We start from the raw sequence: 20,451 nt of genomic DNA, 5'->3' as shown, positions 1-20,451 counted from the left end.
TTATTAAAACACAGCAGAATATATTCAGTTTGTAACTGTAATTAAAAAAGTTTGAGGCGAGCCCATGTTTGGATTTTCTTTTGTTTCCCACTTTTTTGTTAAAATATGGACAAAATTAGGCAGATGGAAATGTACTTACTAATATTATAGATGAGTGGTCTCACCTTTAAAAACAATATTATTGTTCAGCATATATACACAGGAGGCTTTCTGATCAAACTGCTTCTAGAATATATATACAGTTATTATTTAACATTGTTGAACATCTGTACTAACATTAAAACGAAGTGAGGCAAAAAAAGCTTATGCATAGATATGTTTTATGCATATATGCAGGCATATACTCACCCTAACACACATAAATGTGTTAAAAGGGTTTTTATTGAATTTCATAAAAAACGTTAATTAACTTACCTAACACACACAAAAAAATCTCTCTCTGTTTTTGGTTGAGAGCTGCTGAAAGAACCTCCATCTATACGCAGGTTTTACAATATTCTCTTCTTTTTTGTATTTTCATTTTGGACAGACGGTTACAGGACCTGAGCAAATTTCCCCAATATCTGAGGAAATAGAAAACATGTCCAAGCAGTGCAACTCACTGTATGTGTTCCAGAGGATGTACAGAGGCTGGATGGGGTCCTGGTGCAGCTTGAGGTTGTCCCAAAGGATCTGGATCAACACATGTTTACTGTCCTCAGACATCCAGTGGTGAGGGATCTGAGAAGAAACAGTGTGAGTCAGACGTGCCAATGCTGAAAAATGCTGTGAAACAAAAAAATATTCCTTTCTTTTTTCTTCCATTATCACAAGCCATTGGATCTTTTGTGTGTGTGTGTGTGTGTGTGTGTGTGTGTGTGCGTGTGTGTGCGTGCGTGCATGCGTGCATGCGTGTGCGTGCGTGTGCGCATGTCCGACCTGGGAGTCTCTGTTGCAGTGCTCAGAGGTGAGGATGAGACCTGGCAGGTTGCTGGGTAGGTCCAGCCGTCTGAAGTACCAGACCAGGTTCCAGTAGATGATGGGGTGATGGTCCACCATGTCAGCCTCTGTGATCACTGAGTCGCCCTCGTTCTCCAGCAGACTCTCGAGCTCCTTCCACAGCACCAGTGGGCTCAGGTAGGGAACCGTCACAGGCTCTGGGTTGTGAAGCCGCCACTCCATACTCAGTGGGTCCTGAGTGTCACAAAAAGAGAACTGCTTAGGTTCACAGCCAGCTTGTGCTCTAGAGCCACGATCTGGCCTGGGAATTCCTCTGTGTGGGCTGCAACCCAGCCCCAGATAAGCAGACGAAAGTGAATGGATGGATCGATGGATGACAAATGGTAATGGCCTGCATTTGTATAGCGCTTTTCTAGTCCATAGGACCCCAAAGCGCTTTACACTACATTCAGTCATTCACCCATTCACACACACATTCACACACTGGCAATGGCAAGCTACATTGTAGCCACAGCTGCCCTGGGGCGCACTGACAGAGGCGAGGCTGCCGGACACAGGCGCCACCAGGCCCTCTGACCACCACCAGTAGGCAAACACGGGGTTAGTATCTTGCCCAAGGATATTTGACATGCAGCCAGGATGCAGCCTGGGATCGAACCACCGACCTTCTGATTAGTGGCTGACCTGCTCTGCCACCTGAGCTACAGCCAAATGACTTATTTATATATGCAGGAGATGTGAGTGATTAACATTGTTATGGTTAAATATTAATGAAGACAGGTTTGAAGTTACCCAACACAAAGGGATATGCAGCAACAGGTTTTTGTTTTGGTTTGCATTATTTTCAGAACTGGACGTTTTAAAACCTCTGTCTCTCCTTTCATTGTGTATTTTGTTCCCAGAGTAAACTACTAGAGGTACCGAACATGAACACTTAAGTTCACGGATTCAAGACATGCCGTACACACACCAGTCCAGCCTTACCGTGGCTTCGTTCAGACAACTGGGCAGGCTGCCTGATGTTGGCAAACAGCAGTTGTGTCGGGTCGTTTCATCCAGAGGACCAAAGGCGCTGACACTACGGGCTATAGGAGCTCCAGAGGATAGCGCCCCCTGCCGGCGTTCTACGGGTATATTGATGCCTTGATCCCTGGTTGACCGAGACCTGCAAAGATACAGCAAAGACAATTTGGCCCTTTTTCCCATAGACAATACTGACTATTTGAACATAGGGTCAATGATTAGGTATAGTGTTACTTTTCTATAAACAGCAACACTGATTTCTTTAGATCACATTAAGAAATTTCACTCTGCCTTCGAATTACAAACTGTATATTTTACAGGAGAGTGTCAGGGCAGCAACCTGAAGCAAACAGTGACTCAAAGCACAGCAGGAATGAAAACCAGAGTGGCTGGAAGAGAAAATTCAGGTTTTAAATGGCCAAGTGTGAATACTAACTTTAACCAACTTGAAATCCTGTGGCATCACCTGACTGATAAACTGAAACAGGAGCAATAGTTCAAAATCCCTTCTCATCCTGCAGCTAAAGGATGTTTTCACATGTTCAATTATTTGCCCACTGTGTACTGAGCTGTGTTTAATAAAGACCAGACAAATTTTCATGGTATTAATTTATTCAACTTGTACTTGTCTACACTTGGATGCAGATCAGGGAACATAATTCAAAAGCAATTAACGCCACAATTGTGGTAAATACACATCTGTTTGCTTGCTCTATGTCAAGTATTTTAGCGATATATCTGTTTCTGTTCATCCCTATTGCTCACACATTTCATAATCTCAAGTTTCCCCCCAAATACCTCACAAAATTGCACCTGCACACACACACACTCACACAGGCACACACACACTGAGCTTTGTTAGGACAGGTGATGCAGATTCACTGCTCTTTTACAATGCAGATGTGGAGTGTGTGGATGCAGCTACAGTAGCTTTTCAGTTCAATAGCATTGTGTAACCAGACAAGCTGCATGAAGATGAGCAGAGGTCCACAAATAAATTAAAAAAAATAAAATCATACAGCACATCTAAAACTAAACTACAGGAAGAACAAAATTTTTAATGATGATGATGATCATCGCACTGTATTTCAGATCTCAGGCCATAATAACATTGTAACAGTTGTACAAGACACGAGGTAAAAGATACGGAAGCACAGACAACAAACAAACAGAACAAAAAGAAGTCCTTTTAATCTGAAGGTGTCTCAACAGTGCAGTACTTATTTTAATTTATTTTTTCATATTTTAGACAAAGCACCATCTTTTCATGTTTTCATGCATTGCTTGTTAACAAATATTGTGAAAGATTTTAAAAACATTTGTATGATTATTTGTCTCACTAACATGTTTTGATACTAAATTTAAATCAGAAATGAGCAAAAACATAAGTAGCCAAAAGCTCCACTACATTCAGGTGTGGTATGTTAGCAGCAGCTAATGTAGCCTCAAGCTTTTCATTATACAACAAATGTTTTGTTTATCTCTGTCAGTCAGTAATTGTGTTCTTTTTACTGTACGTGCTCCAGTTTCAGTCAGAGGGTTTCATTTGTCACTACTGTCCACACTTTAATTCTTAAAGAATTTCTTAAATTTTCAAAAGAAAACTAGCAAATATTTTGATTTTGACAAGAGCATGTAAACAAATGTAAATGTAAGAATGTAGTTTAACACTGAGTATGAGTGCATACCTTGCTGAGCACTCCTGCACAGCAATCATAGGGGACTGAGGGGAGATAGCTGTCGTGGGACAGGGAGTAGACAAGGTGGATGTCCCTGTGTCCAGCCCTGTGGAGGCAGAATATGACGAGGTCGTCGCCTCATCTACTGATGGGCTGCCCTTCAGGAAGAGCCTGCAGAGAGGAGAGAAAAAGGAAAAAAAAACATTACTTAATCAGTACTTAATAAGACATTTCTCAAGTAGTGGAACTTTAAGTAGAACTTAATCACAATGAAGGTTTTGTGCTTGTCTGTATTCTTCTTACTTACCTGAAGCAGCGTTATCGATACTGAAGAGAACATCAAGTAACAGAAATAATCAATTACACCTGTGGGGTTCTTTGCTTTTGAGACCAAAAGCACTCAAGTCTGGAGCCCACTTACAACATTTTGGTGTCGTCTAAAAAAATGATATGACTTTTAATTTAGTCATATCTCCACTTGGATGTGCTTATGCTAAAGCTAGGCTAACACAACATCCATAAAGTTCTGATGAAGGTCACCTTAGTTTCAGTGTGTTAAACGCGTAATAATTAATGACTAAGAATGTACGTGTCTCAACTCTAACTTTTGGTTGAACTTTATTTGAAACGAAGCAAGCCTTAGATCATTTAAAAAGTAACTTTACATAATTCTGGCATTTAATCAATATGGACGGAGGGGGAAAAGATGAAGGGGAGAAGAATTGAAGGTGATTTATTTCATCTTTTTTGACAATATAGTCAATAGTCAACAAGCACATAAAAACAGCATACACACATACAGCACTTGAGCATTTGCCTACCTGCCAGGTCCTCGCATGTCCCTGATCTCCACATTGAGGAACGGCAGGAATGGGTTTCCACAGAAGGGGCAGGTGGTGTTCAGGTTGGAGTCGTCTGCTGTCCAGCCGGCCATGATCTCCTCATCATACACCAGGCAGTCGCAGGTCTTACAGCGAGAACAGCTGGAGATCAGCAGCTGGAGGAAGAGGACACAGACGCAGAGACACGTTTAGCTTCTGTGGAAGATTAGTTTTGATATTTTTTATCTTGCAGTTTTACCTCCATGGCGTAGTTGTTGAAGATGCTAGTGTTGCTGGTGTACCGTGAAGAGCTGAGGTCCGACTTGTCTGGCAGAGAGAAGCCAGGCAGTCCTGCATCAGGATGAACAAACTGTCAGAATATGTGAGGGGGCAATTATATTTATTTGAATTTATTCTTTATTCTTATCAGACTACTTGTCATTTTCCATCTTGGTGTGTTAATGTTTGCCATAAAGAACAGGCCAGACTACTGAAAGCAGGTCTAAAGCATACTGTAGATAATCAAATTCTATATTCTTCTATACAAACTGCAAAGCTTTGTTTTTTCATTGACTACACTAAAGAGGAAAATACAGCGATAGCGTTTCTTGGTTGATAAGTAGAAACCCGTTGCCTAGAATCAAGCATTTATTTATACAGTGCTTTTCACATAAACACAGAGTGCTTTATGAGTCCAACACAACGCACATGAGAATGATATTAAAGAAAGAAAACAAAGCAGCACGAAACAGAAAGAAATTAAAAAATAAAAAGCAAAAAATGCACAATTTTTTAAAAAGGAAAAAGAACATTCATTTGAGTGAATCTTGTGCTGACCAGGGAGCAGAGATGTGGGTCTTCCGTAGCTCGATCCTGCAGTGGGACTGTCCAGATGGCTGCGGAGGGGGCTGCGTCTGGGACTCCTGCGAGGTCCTGGAGGGCCAACAGGGCCATTCCTCAATGGAAAGACCATTGAGTGCTCTGTGTCTCCAGAGTCCTCATCTAACAGTGAGGAGCAGTCTGGATCTCCCGCACCGAGGGAGGACACGCTCAAACGGTCACTCTGGCTGTCCTGGATGAGGAGAGCAGAGCATTTCAGTTTTTGCCAGTCTAACTTCAAACTTTCACAGCAACTGCAGATTATTTTAAATGACTTATTAGTAACTCTGACTGCCTCCAAGAAGATCAATGTAAAAATATAAACGAAACCACAGCACGAATCACTCAAATCTACAGGTACAATATTTAGTTGCTTATATGAAAGAAAACAAAAAAACAACAAACTGTGCTACTAAATTGTGCAATTTATTTAGGTTTTTCAGGGGGAAGAATTCACATGGATAATGTGAAAGTCTCAAAAACTCCAATGAGGACACACATTTCTGAAATGTCTCACAAAAGGAACACTCACACAGTTTGCACATGGCAGGAGAAGATTATGTACTGTCTTTGGGAGAGATTTTTGTTTTGTGGTGTTTCTTCTCTATTGTTTTGGAAACTTTATAATAAAGAGCAGAACACAATGACACAATTACTAATGCAGGATTTCACAGAATCCTGCTGGACGGCCACAAGATGGCAGCAGCACACAGGCTTTGGTCTCATTCATATGCTGAGTTATAGAATAGTTAATAGTTGATGTAAGTCACTGGCACAAACTTGTTACAGTGTAGAAGTACAGATTCTCTATCAATAAGACTACAGGCGTTTGCACAGTAGTTGGAGATATTTTTCACTTAAAACATACATTATTGGTTTAAAATTAGGGTGTAAATTCACATCTAATACTCTAAAACAAACAAAAATGGTGGCGTCAGCCAGACGATTTTGAGAAATCTTGAGGTTCCTGTGAATTTTCTCTAAAATATCAAAATCAAACTAAAGCCTATTTTGTATGTGGTCAGCACACCATATTTATTTTTTTCAATGAAAAGAGAGAGCAGGACTCTGTACCTTGGTGGGTGTTGTGTATGTGGCAAGGCGCGTGTACCAGCGGCTCGCTTTCTCTGCTACTCCCTTCCCAGCAGAGAACATGCTGGTCTTGAACACATCCAGTGTTGGCGTCAGGAGTGTATCTAAAGCAAAAGAGGAGGAGGAGAGTGAAGGTGACGTCAGGCTCATCCTGTCCGCCCTCTCTCTGTAGGGGCTGGGTCGAGGACTCGGGCTGGGGGTGGTGCTCAAGCTTCGAGTTGGAGGCGAAGACCACAGATGTTGGCGCGAGATGGGCTGCGAGGGCGACGGCGGCTGGAAGGTGCGGGAGCGAGACACTCCTGCAGTCCTGAGGGGGGAGCTGTGGGGGAGGCTGGCTCTGCGGGAGGAAGCAGAGAGTGAGGAATGGTGGAGGAGGACGGGGCTGGCTGGGTCCTGGAAGTCCAGACTGGGCGTGCGGCTGCTCAGCGGGCTGCCCATGTGGTTCATGTAGAGCTCAATCTCCCTGGCCAGGTGCCTCCGGGCACTAGGAGTGCTGGCCTGGTCCCCCTCCGTGTACCGTTCCTCATTTTGCTGATCAGACTCTGCTGCCAGGAGGGAGAGAGGGTCGTAGCCTGTTTCAATACCTGTGCGCTTCACAGTGCCTCTGTTTGTCATGGTGCTCACACCACCATAGCTGGCGCTACGTTCAACAGCTTTTTTATAAGGTTTTGCCCCCTTAGAGGGCTTTTCGAAATCCAAATCCTCCAGATCAAAAATGGCCTCTGTAGTGTTCCTGTCCTCATCGCTGGAGTCCTGCCGCTCCGCCTCCTCATCCACTTCCCTGTGATCACTACTCCTGGCAGCGTGTGACTTAGCAGCTACCCTCTCGAGCCCACCCAGAGCCAGGGAATGAGGCCTCCTAGCCTTAGTGAAGTTGGCACCAGCGAGGATTTTAGCATCTGCGCCCAGGTGTCCTGCGATTTTATCTGGATCAGTTTCACCCTGGCTCATGCCCAGGCCCAGGACAGTGGTGCCACTCCCACTGCTTCCCACAGTGTCACCACTCAGCCGACGGCTCTTTACACCCTGCCAGTCAAGCGCAGAGCCACTGCTGGCGCTGCCCACCACCTCCTCCAGAGTGCTCTTATGTCTCCGGAGCAAACTGTTTGTCTGAATCTCACCAATCTCATCCAGGGAGGTAGTGAAGAGGAGACCTGCAACGTGGTCTGGCAGACAGGGAGAAAGAGAAAAATGGCATTTGTATCAGGAGATGGCACGAGTGAGCAAAGGAAGTGAGATCACTTGACTTGTTAATTTTCAATGTTAGAGAAAAGATCATGGCCTCAGTCCAGCTTGTGCACATGAGGAAAGACACCAACTATAACTACAGAGGAGCCTTTCAACAAGGAACACCCAAAAAATAAAGCTGTGAACTGAAACAGCTAAATAATTTCAACTGTTTGTCACAAAATAAAAGTATGAGTACGGGTAAATTGTCCAAGGCACTCCTATGTTTATATTGAGGAAATCCCAAAAAGAAAACCTTGAAATGTGAATTACAGCAGAGAGAGACAGTTAAGGTACCACATTAGAAAATCTATTAAGCTCTAAAGTCTAAGGAGCTTGGAAAGAAAAGCGTCTGGACTTCTTTGAGTTGCTTGAAGATGTTTCGCCTCTCATCCGAGAAGCTTCTTCAGTTCTAAGGGTCAAATGGTGGAGAGTCCCAGATTTAAACCCAGTGCAAGTATCCCCCCCAAAGAGGGACAAACGACCCCCTGATGATCCTCTACCTAATAACATGAGCCAAAGTGTGAAAGCGGGTGTGGGTCACAATCAGCCAGGGTTTCGGGTGAGTTCATTGTGAAACCTGGCCCCACCTTATCATGCGAATTCCTGAGGTCAGATGGCCCAGGATGTGAGTGGGCGTTAAGGCGTCTGGGAAGGGATCTCAAAACTGGATTATAGATGGCAGACAGTTGGTGTCGTAAACCACCGCCTCTGTTCAAAGATGGTCGCTCACAGTGGACGTAAATGGCTTCTTTCACTCCTCTTTAAAACCATCTGTCCTCTCTGTCCAAAATGTGAATGTTGGCATCCTCGAAAGAGTGACCTCCTTTGTCCCTCTTTGGGGGGAAACTGGGTTTAAATCTGGGACTCTCCACCATTTGACCCTTAGAGCTGAAGAAGCTTCTCGGATGAGAGGTAAAACGTCTTCAAGCAACTTAAAGAAGTCCAGACGCTTTTCTTTCCAAGCTCCTTAGACTACGATGACTGAGAACCTTCACAGACATTAAGCTCTAAAGTTTGCAACTACCTGCGCTGGCGGAGCTCTTGGGTTTACAGGCTGAGTCATCAAATGGACAGCTGCTGCGAACAATGCCACGGGGTCTGAAGGAAGAACTCATCTCCAAGTCAAGCTGAGGGAGGCAATCTTTGCTTCCCTTGGCACTTTCTGTCTCTGACACTACAAACACGAAAAACAATTACAATTTATGCACACAGCACAAAACACACCAACATTCTTTAAAAAAAAATTAACTGCAGGACAACAAACAACTGAAAGCTTTGATGTTCATGAGAAACCAAAAGGAATGAATCATCTCTAGAGGAGACAGAAAGATCAAGGCAGAGGAAAGGGAAATCCCTCGTGGCTACAATGCTGCCAAGTTAGGTTTTTTTTTCCCACAGTTAAAGGCAAAGGAATATCAGGTGACATCAGATCAGACAGAATACTGACAGGAGCTGCAGTCGCTCTCCTTCTTGTCGTCTTTGTCAGGGGCAGAGTCCTGGCCAGCGGGGTCTCCTCTCCGCACCTCCTCTTTTGACAGGGAATTATAACCCAAGTCTGACTGATCACCTAAAAAAAAGAAGGAAAAAAAAAAAAGAGTACAACTTGGGTGAAAGACAAGGACAAACACAGGCAGTGAATTATCTGAATATCTAATTATCTACCTAGTAAAGCACAAAGTCACAGAAATACACATCACACACACGGAAAGTGTAAGCAGAGGGACAATTCAAGAACAAAGTTGAGGTCCAAGCCCTTTACTTCCATGTTGTATGCTAGATAACAACACTATACACTGCATTGCGCTATGGGACTAAAATCTTACATGGACAGGAATCTACTGTAGCTTTACACTGTAGGAAGAGAGATACATGAAACATCTATGAGAGAATGAACCAGTGAGCCATTTTCTTCTCTTTATCTTCTCAGTTCTGCCTGGCACATTGTTAGTGCTGGGAGAAGGCAGAAAAAACAGCTAAGCTGTACTGAATAAAGGAATCCCCCCCGAGGCACGCAGAGATCTACAGTTACCATATAAAAACAAACTGCATTTTTACAGCTGCTAATGATTCTGACTGCTACGGCTCGAGGCTCACGCTTCCATCTGTCTCTAAAAGTTTTCGGGGTCCTCAGGCAACGAGCTGATTGATTCGTTCTCCTCTTTCATCCTCCACACGAGCCTTTGTGGCAATCACCTCTAAATAAACCATGAGGCTGCACAGCTCAGCTGTGATACAGCATAGAACAACTTGCAACTGACGGCGAGTAACACAACTCCAAATCCTGGAGAGTAATAACCAGTTAGCTGCACATGGAGGTCCTTCCCACCTGCTGTGCTGTGAGCTGTGTCTCACTCTCAATCTTTATGCACACGAGGCGACGCTTCCTGCTGAGGTGCCATCTCCATGATTAAAATGATTTCCGTAATCAAAAAGAATGCATCTCTGGATAATTACTCGCCATAATTGACAAAGACAAATCACTCAGTAGTGAGAGTGAGAGTAAAACTCGTGGGAAAAATGAGCAAGGAAATAGAAGTGGACTTTGATGTGCTGGATGGAGCAATGACACAGTGGAGGAAAGAAAGAGGAGAGGAAGTCACAGGGAGGAGAGCAAGAAACAGTAACACGTAACAGTGACAATGACAATGATGAGCAAAATAAAAAATGTTGCAGAGCAGCTAAGATAGATAACACAGACAAACGCAACCAGAATCAGACAAGGCTGACTGAGAGAGAGAGGGTTTACCTGGGTGGAGGGTGGCTTCTCTGAGCTCAAAGCCCCCACCGTGTGAGTGCGCCACCGGGGCCCTGGTGCCCAAGCTGCCGCCCCTACAGCCGACTGCATGCGAGGGCAACACAGGCAGGGCCAGAGTGAAGGCAGGTTAGGGACAGAGCAGAGCAGAAACCACAGCCGCAAAAACCAGGCGGCGATCATGGATGCACAAAAGGATTAACAGGAGGAAAAACAGGAAGCGGAGGAAGGGAGGTGTAAATCGAAGAGGGAAATGAGGAGTAAGTGAGTTGGTGAGTGGATCAAATGAGGAGGGAGGATGAAAGGGTGACAAAAAGAAAAGAAAAAGATGTTGAATAAGATGGCTGCTATTGAAAGATGGAGTCACGCAGCAACCATCTGAAGTGTACCTGTGCTAGATCTATCATCAGTGGGGTCTACTTTGATGGAGTCGGCGGCGTAGGGGCCCTGCTCGACCAGGTTAGTGTCGGCAGAGCTATCCAGGCTGCCGTGACTCACAGCGTCCAGGTCGCTGCCATCTGCCCAAAAACAACAAAGCGTTAAAGGAGGCTGGTGGCGTTTAAGCTCAACAAGACACAGCTGCTCTATTTTTACCTCTTTTTACATCAATTACACCAGTTTGGATTGCATAGAAAATTAATTATTTTGTGGGTGGAAAGAAAAACGTGTTTTCATTTCATGAAAATTAACTCATAAATATTTTAAATGAAAATTAATGATTACTTAAAATCACACTGGAGTATCTTTGCAGGCGTACAGATGCCCATTTTGAGCAACCATCACCCCTGTATTGGCACAGCTAGATGAGTGTGTGGAAAAATCTGCCTCTGTGGGTTCATTTATATTCTCAAATGTCCAAATGACTTTTTTCTTTGAAACAGGATTTTTGTTAAAAGACATTAAGTTTTGTTGATGTAGTAAACAGATTTCATACAGCACGAGCACCACGGCCTCCACAGAACAGCACAAACTGACTGACCAAAGAATAAAGAAGACCTCGATTCACAACTGAGTGAGATGATGTCAGAGTCTCTAATTTGTCAGACAGACACCACACAGGTCCTCAATTGGAAGCCTCACTGAATGGTACCCATAGGAGCCAGACCATGACGTTTCAGGAAATGTTCTTTCTCTCTTCCATGAAAAAGTCTTCATTTCTCTCACTCCAGCAACTCTGACTTAGTTCAAAGCAAAATATTTTTTTTTGAAAAGCATTTTGGGACTAGATTAAAAACAAAGCTGATGACGTGAATACGTAATGCTTCTTTGATCAGCACGAAGTCAGCACTGCACTAACATTGTCAATCTGCCTTTTATTACATAAAATGTAACACATCAGGTAACATAGCGTGCCACTGATAACACAGGAGTCATGGTTTATGAAAATGAGCCTCTGCATGTTTTTATGTATATTTATATCAGATTTTTTAATTGATTTTCTGTCTAACTTATGGCTCAGTCACACTAGAGTAAAAACAGGACAGAAACCTCCTCATGACTAGAAAAAAATCCATGGCTGCCTGGTGAGCTTCACTGAGTTTCTTTCATTGATTCATTCCAAGTAGTAGCAGCTACCCGCAGGGTGTCCAGAGGTTGAGCATGCAAGACCCTCAACATCTGGGTGACCCTTTATGAGTGCAAGGTGATTGCACAGGTTGCCTGGTGGGAGGCAACCTGTCTCCAAACAATCTGCAATCAGTCTCAGGCAGACTGGCAAAGTTTTGCAAATAACTGCTGTTGAGTTTGTAAAAACTGACAGATTACCAACATGTTGCAGTCTGGTTAGCTTCATATATAAAAGCAAGGTTGCTGATCACTCGATCATTTTGCAATAAAAATGCTGTCCTGCAGCAACTAGAGGAATTTCTCTTTCAAATCTGTGAGGTTCTGGTTGAACTCTGAATGTAAGTACTTCATTGGAATTTCTTTTAGGGGTGGGTTTGTTTCTGTCTGCGGGTCCACGGTTTGTGTTTTCGCCCTTTATGCGCTGATTCTAAAGCTGTTAGTTTGATGTCTCTCCAAACAATATTGACCGAACCAGCAGCAAAAGAAGATCCAAACTACGCTTCACATAAACATCGTCATGTTTGATGTTTGTCGTTCTTACTTTTACTGTTTTGCTTCGACCACGATGCACAGCTCTCTCGCACTCTCTCTCTGTATCAAGAACAGTTTCCCGTCTAAAAATCTGTTTTCTTCATTATTTGCTTGCTTGTTACGCACAAGTCTACCGTTGTTTACAGCTCTGTCGGCCGAGGTTTTTTTTTTCGTTTTATATACTTCCGAAAAGAAAACCTAATTTCTGCCGTTCAATACTGAACAAATTTAAACTTTTTAAAATTATGCAAAACGCTTAGCCGTGTCGCTAATAAAACCGCTGTAACTTCAGAGGTAATGTTCATGTGTTGATTAATGGTTTTCTTTCGTTTTTTGATGTACTGCAGAATATTTTTATAAAATCCCAGGCCAGGAAAACCTTCATGTTTTTCTGTGTTTTATCTTCAGCTACTTTGACACAAAGGCATCTGCTGTGATGCTCACACCTTTGATAAAGTCTTGCGTGTGTCAGCTTCCTTTTTATAGATACAAAAATATGTAAATGTACTGATCTGAATTATAATATTTCTGACTGTCAAAATTTCCCAGATTCAAATAGAATTGAATCGAATCGAATCGAATTAAATCGAATCGTGGATCGAATCGCTTGGGGACCCTGTGAATTGGAATTGAATCGATTCTAGAAATCAGTGACGATACCCAGCCCTAATTTCTTTGTATGTAGACGGCAACAGATTTTTTTCACAAACAGACTGCATATAACTGCCAATTCACTCACATGTCCTATTCCCATTTTCATGCTTGAACGCATGACATTTCTTTGAGGTTGGCAACTGCACACGAGTAGTTACAGACACGGGCCCTTTGAAGAAAATCCAATTATATAAAACAGTGGTTGTAACAATTCACTTGGGTTATACAATTTGCCCAAATTTCCTAAACTGTAAATTTATTAGCAGGATAATATCTAGTAATTTTGTGTTAATTATAAGGAAGACAGGCTCAGCTGTTGCACATAAAATTGATTCATTCTAATTAGCTATTAGCGTAGACTAAAGAGTTGTTTGACAGTGCACATGTAATGGAAATTTGTTGTGTACTATAAATAAGATATAGTGCAATTGTGGCTTGTGTGCTTCTTGTGCAAGGATGAGTGTGTGCTTGTTAAATGGGAACACACAGGAACCTTTGGCTCTTTCAGACTGAATCAGCACTGAACTGTGGAGAAGAACACAATGCACCCGTTGCTAACAGGCAGTATCTTAAAAAAGCAGGGATTAGCAGGCTGGGGATTAGCATGCAGTGAGTGTGCAGGTGTTCACTGGCATGCAGGGGAGTTCAATCGCATGCTGAGATAGCTGTGTTTTAGAGTTTCACCTTTCAACTGTAATATAGGTGCAAATTTAATTTTAGGAATGGTGGACAGGTAGAATTTGTTTTCAGAGCTTGACATTCATGGATGGGCAAGTCTGATAGAAAAATGTGAGGGAAGTTTGCTTGGGCTTACAGAAGGTCCAACTGAACTTACGGTCAGATGTTTTGCATGTACTGCTGATGTTTTTATTATTATGAGAAGAAAAATCAGTAGTGCTCCTTTTCTTCTCGGCTCATTGCAGCGGCATGTGAGTATTACACATCATTAGTTTTAGTTGCAGTCCTCTTTAATGTACTGCACCTGAGCTACTAATTAACCATCAAGCCTGGAAAGCAACATCAGCAGTGCATTTTTCCTGGAGTTTGGTTGTGTGTTCATGTTTGTCATTGAAATCATAAGTAGATTTAAGCAGGAAAAAATGCTAACGAGACAGTCTGTGGCTCTTGTGCTGCAAGCTGCATGCTCAGTGTGTCATCTGCTCTGCCTGCAATGCTACACTTACTGCTTTATTGCCAAATTTGATTAGTTACATCCAGATCTTGTGGAGTAACAGTATTCCAAGACTGAATGCAAATCACCAGGGGACGTGTCAGGTCAAGGACTCTGACTCTCTTCATTAAAGATGACAGACTAATAAGAGAAAAAGGGACATTTCTTTTCTCAGGAATGCAGACTGTTACTGATCACAGTTACCTGACAGAGGGCTCTGGGTGAGGGGTGCGTGTCGTCGTAGTGCCCGTTTGAACTGCGCCACGCCCAGTATGACATTTCTTAGCTTCATCCACAGGAAGTATCCTCCTCTGGTGCTGGAGGGCCATGTGCTCTCCAGTACCGCCTGGGCAAGGAGCAGGACAAAGAAAATGAGGACGGATGTGAGGATAGGATGACATCAGGAGGGGAAACAGATTCCTATCATATCATGAAAAGAAAAATGTTTGCTGCCAAATTAATTCAAAAATAAAATATTTTCATATTCTTCTCCTAAATGAGCGTGACAAGTCTGACGAGCGTCCGACTTGATTCAATTTATTTCGACTGAATATTTTGAAGTGACTGAACTGAAATAGGACCGATCTCTGTTCCATATAAACCCATCTTGAATGAATATTTCATCAAAGGCATTAACTGCACTGGTATTAGATCTACAGTCACACTCAAGATCAGAAGAGCAGAATTGCAGCTGTTGGTGACCAAGTCACGTTCAACAGGCTGATTGGGGGGGGGGGGCTCCCTGGAAAAATAACAATAATAATAAAGAAAAGTGATACGCAGCCGAACAGAACTGGGTTTATCACACCGTCGTTTTTTGTATGCAGGTTCAGAAGATTTCATTAAATAAGGTCGCACTACTGAGCTGTCAGCAGTGACAAGAGGGCTAGAGAAGAACCACATTTTGTATTCAAGGAAGAACTACTTTTTAGGCTGAACTGAATGGCATCGATGATGATATCCTGAGCAACATGAAAAAAAAAGCTTGACATTTTGTGAATTGTGCTTCGTGAGGGTAGTTGGAAGAATATGACCCTCATATTGCTCCAGTAAATGTGAAGCTACAGGCAGCAGACCGTTTAGTTGGGCTTAGTTTAAAAGAAACAGAAGAGCAAGTGGAAATGATACCCCATTTCTGCCAAGGGCTAAAAGAAAATCCCTCTGCTAACATCTCTGGAACTCATTAATTAAAACACTGCAGCTGTTTGTAAAGTTCATCACCTGCTGGTTCTAGTTTCATACTGACAGTTGAACTGGCTGAAAACAATATCCCATTTTACATAATTAAAAGATAAATGAGATTTAGTTTTAAATGAGATTGACTGACTTCTTACTCTGATATAACAGTCTGACTATGAACCCAGTCCAGCCTCGTGTAGTGCAAAGACAGATCCATATGAAAGAGCACTGATGACAGAGAACAGTTGGTATGGTTTGTCTAACCCACCGAGGCCAAAAATCTGCAAACATTAAAACCTGTTCAGTTTGCTGCTGTGATGTCAAAGCTCTTCTCACTGATCATGCAATGTCGCATTTATGCTGAATGAAAATCCTTTATTTATTCTTTGACATGTGACATACAGTGGGGCAAAAAAGTATTTAGTCAGCCACCGATTGTGCAAGTTCCCCCACTTAAAATGATGACAGAGGTCAGTAATTTGCACCAGAGGTACACTTCAACTGTGAGAGACAGAATGTGAAAAAAAATCCATGAATCCACATGGTAGGATTTGTAAAGAATTTATTCGTAAATCAGGGTGGAAAATAAGTATTTGGTCACCTCAAACAAGGAAAATCTCTGGCTCTCACAGACCTGTAACGTCTTCTGTAAGAAGCTTTTCTGTCCCCCACTCGTTACCCGTATGAATGGCACCTGTTTGAACTCATCATCTGTATAAAAGACACCTGTCCACAGCCTCAAACAGTCAGACTCCAAACTCCGCCATGGCCAAGACCAAAGAGCTTTCGAAGGACACCAGGAAAAGTATTGTAGACCTGCACCAGACTGGGAAGAGTGAATCTACAATAGGCAAGCAGCTTGGTGTGAAAAAATCAACTGTGGGAGCAATCATCAGAAAATGGAAGATGTACAAGACCACTGATAATCTCCCTCGATCTGGGGCTCCACGCAAGATCTCATCCCGTGGGGTCAAAATGATTATGAGAACGGTGAGCAAAGATCCCAGAACCACACGGGGGGACCTGGTGAATGACCTGCAGAGAGCTGGGACCAAAGTAACAAAGGTCCCCATCAGTAACACACTACAACGGCAGGGAATCAAATCCCGCAGTGCCAGACGTGTTCCGCTGCTGAAGCCAGTGCATGTCCAGGCCCGTCTGAAGTTTGCCAGAGAGCACATGGATGATACAGCAGAGGATTGGGAGAATGTCATGTGGTCAGATGAAACCAAAGTAGAACTTTTTGGTATAAACTCAACTCGTCGTGTTTGGAGGAAGAAGAATACTGAGTTGCATCCCAAGAACACCATACCTACTGTGAAGCATGGGGGTGGAAACATCATGCTATGGGGCTGTTTTTCTGCCAAGGGGACAGGACAACTGATCCGTGTTAAGGACAGAATGAATGGGGCCATGTATCGTGAGATTTTGAGCCAAAACCTCCTTCCATCAGTGAGAACTTTGAAGATGAAACGAGGCTGGGTCTTCCAACATGACAATGATCCAAAACACACCGCCCGGGCAACAAAGGAGTGGCTCCGTAAGAAGCATTTGAAAGTCCTGGAGTGGCCTAGCCAGTCTCCAGACCTCAACCCCATAGAAAATCTGTGGCGGGAGTTGAAAGTCCGTGTTGCTCGGCGACAGCCCCAAAACATCACTGCTCTCGAGAAGATCTGCATGGAGGAATGGGCCAAAATACCAGCTACTGTGTGTGCAAACCTGGTAAAGACCTATAGTAAACGTTTGACCTCTGTTATTGCCAACAAAGGTTATGTTACAAAGTATTGAGTTGTATTTTTGTTATTGACCAAATACTTATTTTCCACCCAGATTTACGAATAAATTCTTTACAAATCCTACCATGTGGATTCATGGATTTTTTTTTCACATTCTGTCTCTCACAGTTGAAGTGTACCTCTGGTGCAAATTACTGACCTCTGTCATCATTTTAAGTGGGGGAACTTGCACAATCGGTGGCTGACTAAATACTTTTTTGCCCCACTGTAGGTACAGATCATTGCATGCTCCCCTGCCCTGGGCAACTTCAAGTATTTCATTTATTTAAATTAAATGTATTTATTTTTTTATTTTCAGTTTAGTTTTCTATAGCTATGGATCACCTCAGGTTCTGCTGTTTTTTTACTTTTTTATATGGAACTATATGAATTTAATAGGGAATGAAGGGCAGAGTTAATATTTAAGCATGCTTATGCAGATTTCTCATTCCCATACTTGGACTTCAAACACCTACAGAAGCATAAAAGAGGAAGAAAACCCACCTGTAACTGTGAACACAAAGCTTGTGCCAGAGTACAACTCTGCCACCTCCTGCCTCCAGGCCATCTATTTCTAAGGGAAAATATGATCCTCTCAGGTGTCAAAACACTACCCTTAGTAACCTTTACTGCAGCCTTGCCTCTTGACAGTCTGCTCCCACATCAGCCAATTTACTTTTATGCTCCCTGGTTCAGCAGACCAGGGGCAGGTTACAGTGATAACAGGGATGTGGTTCATCCTGACACCTGCGGGTGATCGCACACCGTGTCACACAACCTTGGGGGTAAGCCGCAAATGTCAGCGATGTTTTCTTTTATCTGAATCTGAGTGTCTGTTTGCCATTGTAGCCATTGCTACAATGAAGTGCCTCTGCTTTGTGAGTGCCACCAAGAGACAGATGATTTTTACTGACTGTGCAATGAGCACAGCAGTGTGATTATCTGAATGCAATTATTTATGCGACTGCTTGTGAATCATGAATAAACAATCAACAAGGTTGCAATCAGTATGCCTTATTATCATCCAAATTCCTAAGCTATGTTTATCCAGAAGATCAAATTTGAGAAACTGCATTCAATCTGGGGCTTCAGAGGTCACTCAGAGGTCATTTCCTCTCTGCATCTTAATCTTTGCTTTTATTTATTCCTTCAGTCATATTAAATATGACATTTACTAAAACAAATACTTTTTTCATAATGTGGCCGGTAACCTGATTGATTTCTACAGTAACCAATTCTCCAGACTTTTATTACTCTGCCTCAGTCTGCACATTTATCCATCACTGCTGACAAAAAACAAGTTTCTTATTTGACAGTCGCTCTATAAATTGCCAGTTGGCTGTCATTGGTGTGTCCATGCACTAGTTAAAGTTGCAGTAAAATCAGCAGATTATTTATAATGTGCGAACAAAACAGATGGCAAGCTCAGGGGAGCAGGGAGGACAGCAACAGTGTTTGCATGTCCCAGCATTCACGTGGATCCGTTAGACAACGCAGAGCAGTTGATATCAGTGAGAGTCATAGCCTATCCATTTTTAAAACAACAAAGTGTAAATTTGTTGATAGATTAATTTCACACAAGTTCTGCCTTCATTATCATCAGCAGTACCACTGTACCTTGTTATAGTAACCATACGTTATGGCATTGGGGTGGACTCCAGCCTTCTTCATCTCAAAGAGGACCCTCACTGCCAGGACAGGCTGCCCATACTGTCCACACAGCTGCATCAGAACCCGGTAGCAGACCTGCATGTGGATTGTTTGGGCAGAAATACTACAGACTGAAAAACAGACTGTGCAAGTGTGTTTGGACATCTTGAATCAAAAGACTGTAAACAAAATCTGCCACTGTTTTTAAACTGGATGTGATGAGTGAGGAGTGGACGACTGTGTAACTGAGGCTGGCAACTTTGTAATCACACAATCGAGCAATCAAGGATATCTTTTTTTTTATACTAATGGTAAATAAATGGTAAATGGCCTGTATGTGTATAGCGCTTTTCTAGTCCGTAAGGACCCCAAAGCGCTTTACACAACCAGTCATCCACCCATTCACATACACATTCACACACTGGTGATGACAAGCTACATTGTAGCCACAGCCACCCTGGGGCGCACTGACAGAGGCCATGAGTACCATCACATGAAAAATTAACTTCATGCTGTATTCCACATGATCTAAAACTAGCAAATGAGTCTATAAACTCATCAGAAAAGTGTAGACTTTTCTTTCCTTCCCGACAGTTAGAGAAAATACATGTTAATAATAATAATAATAATAATGATGATGTACACTTTTATTGATCCCCGTGGGGAAATTCTTCTCTGCATTTGACCCATTCACTCAGTGAAGCAGTGGGCAGCCACCAGTGCAGCGCCCGGGGAGTAGCGTGTAGGGATGGTACCTTGCTCAAGGGTACCTCAGGGTAGCCGTTCAGGGGATTCGAACCCCTGACCTTCCGATCATGGGGCAACCGCTCTACCTACTGAGCTATCCCATGTTTACGGCACTTCTGTACTGGCTTCACTATTTAGATCTGGAGGCTTTGTCAAAGTTTCATACACAGTCTATGATCAACAGTTAGCAGGTAATTTGGGGCAACAGCTGATGTACCTCATCAGGGGGCTGTAGCTTCTTCGCCTGCATCTTCCTGAGGACGTCGTAGGCTGTGCGAAGCGCTCGCACCTTGGAGTGGCACACCTTCACGTATGCTGGCAGGCAGATGAACCACAGGCCGTAGCAGTGACGCAGCAGGCACTTGGACCACAGCTGAGGAATGGATGAGTACTTTTTAGCAATCTTCTGGGCTGATTTGATCTCCTGTGGATGAAAAATAGAAGCAGAAATTATGCATAATTCGGTCTCGGGGACATGTCGAATTCACACAGGAGATAATGGCAAATGAAAATTACCTACGCTACTGTCTCATGTCAGAAAAAGCTGCAAGGAAACCATGTCAACAAGACAAAAACTTCTACTTGCATCTTTTTTAAATCTGTGGATTGCTTGAAGATGTTCAGTACTGTGTGCTTAATTATCAAGTATCAACTTTAAATACTGACTCTACAAAAGGAAATGTTTTTTGATGGTCTTACTTGCTATCAGCCTTGTAAAATTTTGGAGATTCTTGGAGCATGTTTGGACGTGTAGGTAAAGCAG

At 42.9% G+C, this 20,451-nt stretch overlaps 1 protein-coding gene across 6 annotated transcripts in view; it reads right to left on the bottom strand.

Moving 5' to 3' along the window:
- Positions 1–20,451, bottom strand: part of LOC146679117 (C-myc promoter-binding protein-like) — a 90,347-nt gene that overhangs the window by 8,131 nt on the left and 61,765 nt on the right. For 3 of the 6 annotated variants that reach the window (XM_085408101.1, XM_085408100.1, XM_085408102.1), the window contains 14 exons: positions 19,906–20,112; positions 18,909–19,037; positions 14,542–14,683; positions 10,805–10,933; positions 9,111–9,230; positions 8,688–8,837; positions 6,416–7,599; positions 5,300–5,534; positions 4,722–4,813; positions 4,463–4,638; positions 3,651–3,812; positions 1,924–2,104; positions 919–1,173; positions 603–720 (listed from right to left, as the gene is read on the bottom strand). In XM_085408101.1, the coding sequence (XP_085264227.1) occupies positions 603–720; positions 919–1,173; positions 1,924–2,104; positions 3,651–3,812; positions 4,463–4,638; positions 4,722–4,813; positions 5,300–5,534; positions 6,416–7,599; positions 8,688–8,837; positions 9,111–9,230; positions 10,805–10,933; positions 14,542–14,683; positions 18,909–19,037; positions 19,906–20,112 (3,280 nt within the window). Of the gene's footprint in view, positions 1–602; positions 721–918; positions 1,174–1,923; positions 2,105–3,650; positions 3,813–4,462; positions 4,639–4,721; positions 4,814–5,299; positions 5,535–6,415; positions 7,600–8,687; positions 8,838–9,110; positions 9,231–10,409; positions 10,503–10,804; positions 10,934–14,541; positions 14,684–18,908; positions 19,038–19,905; positions 20,113–20,451 lie in introns of all 6 variants that reach the window. The other 3 variants (XM_085408103.1, XM_085408104.1, XM_085408105.1) reach the window with 2 other exon arrangements.

This window comes from Rhamphochromis longiceps, linkage group LG1, assembly GCF_057381845.1.
Source record: "Rhamphochromis longiceps isolate RC_006_pf linkage group LG1, R_longiceps_female_GT1.1, whole genome shotgun sequence".
NCBI classification, from domain to species: Eukaryota; Metazoa; Chordata; class Actinopteri; order Cichliformes; family Cichlidae; genus Rhamphochromis; species Rhamphochromis longiceps.
The sequence above is the reverse complement of the archived record's forward strand: the minus strand, read 5'-3'. Positions and strand labels throughout refer to the sequence as shown.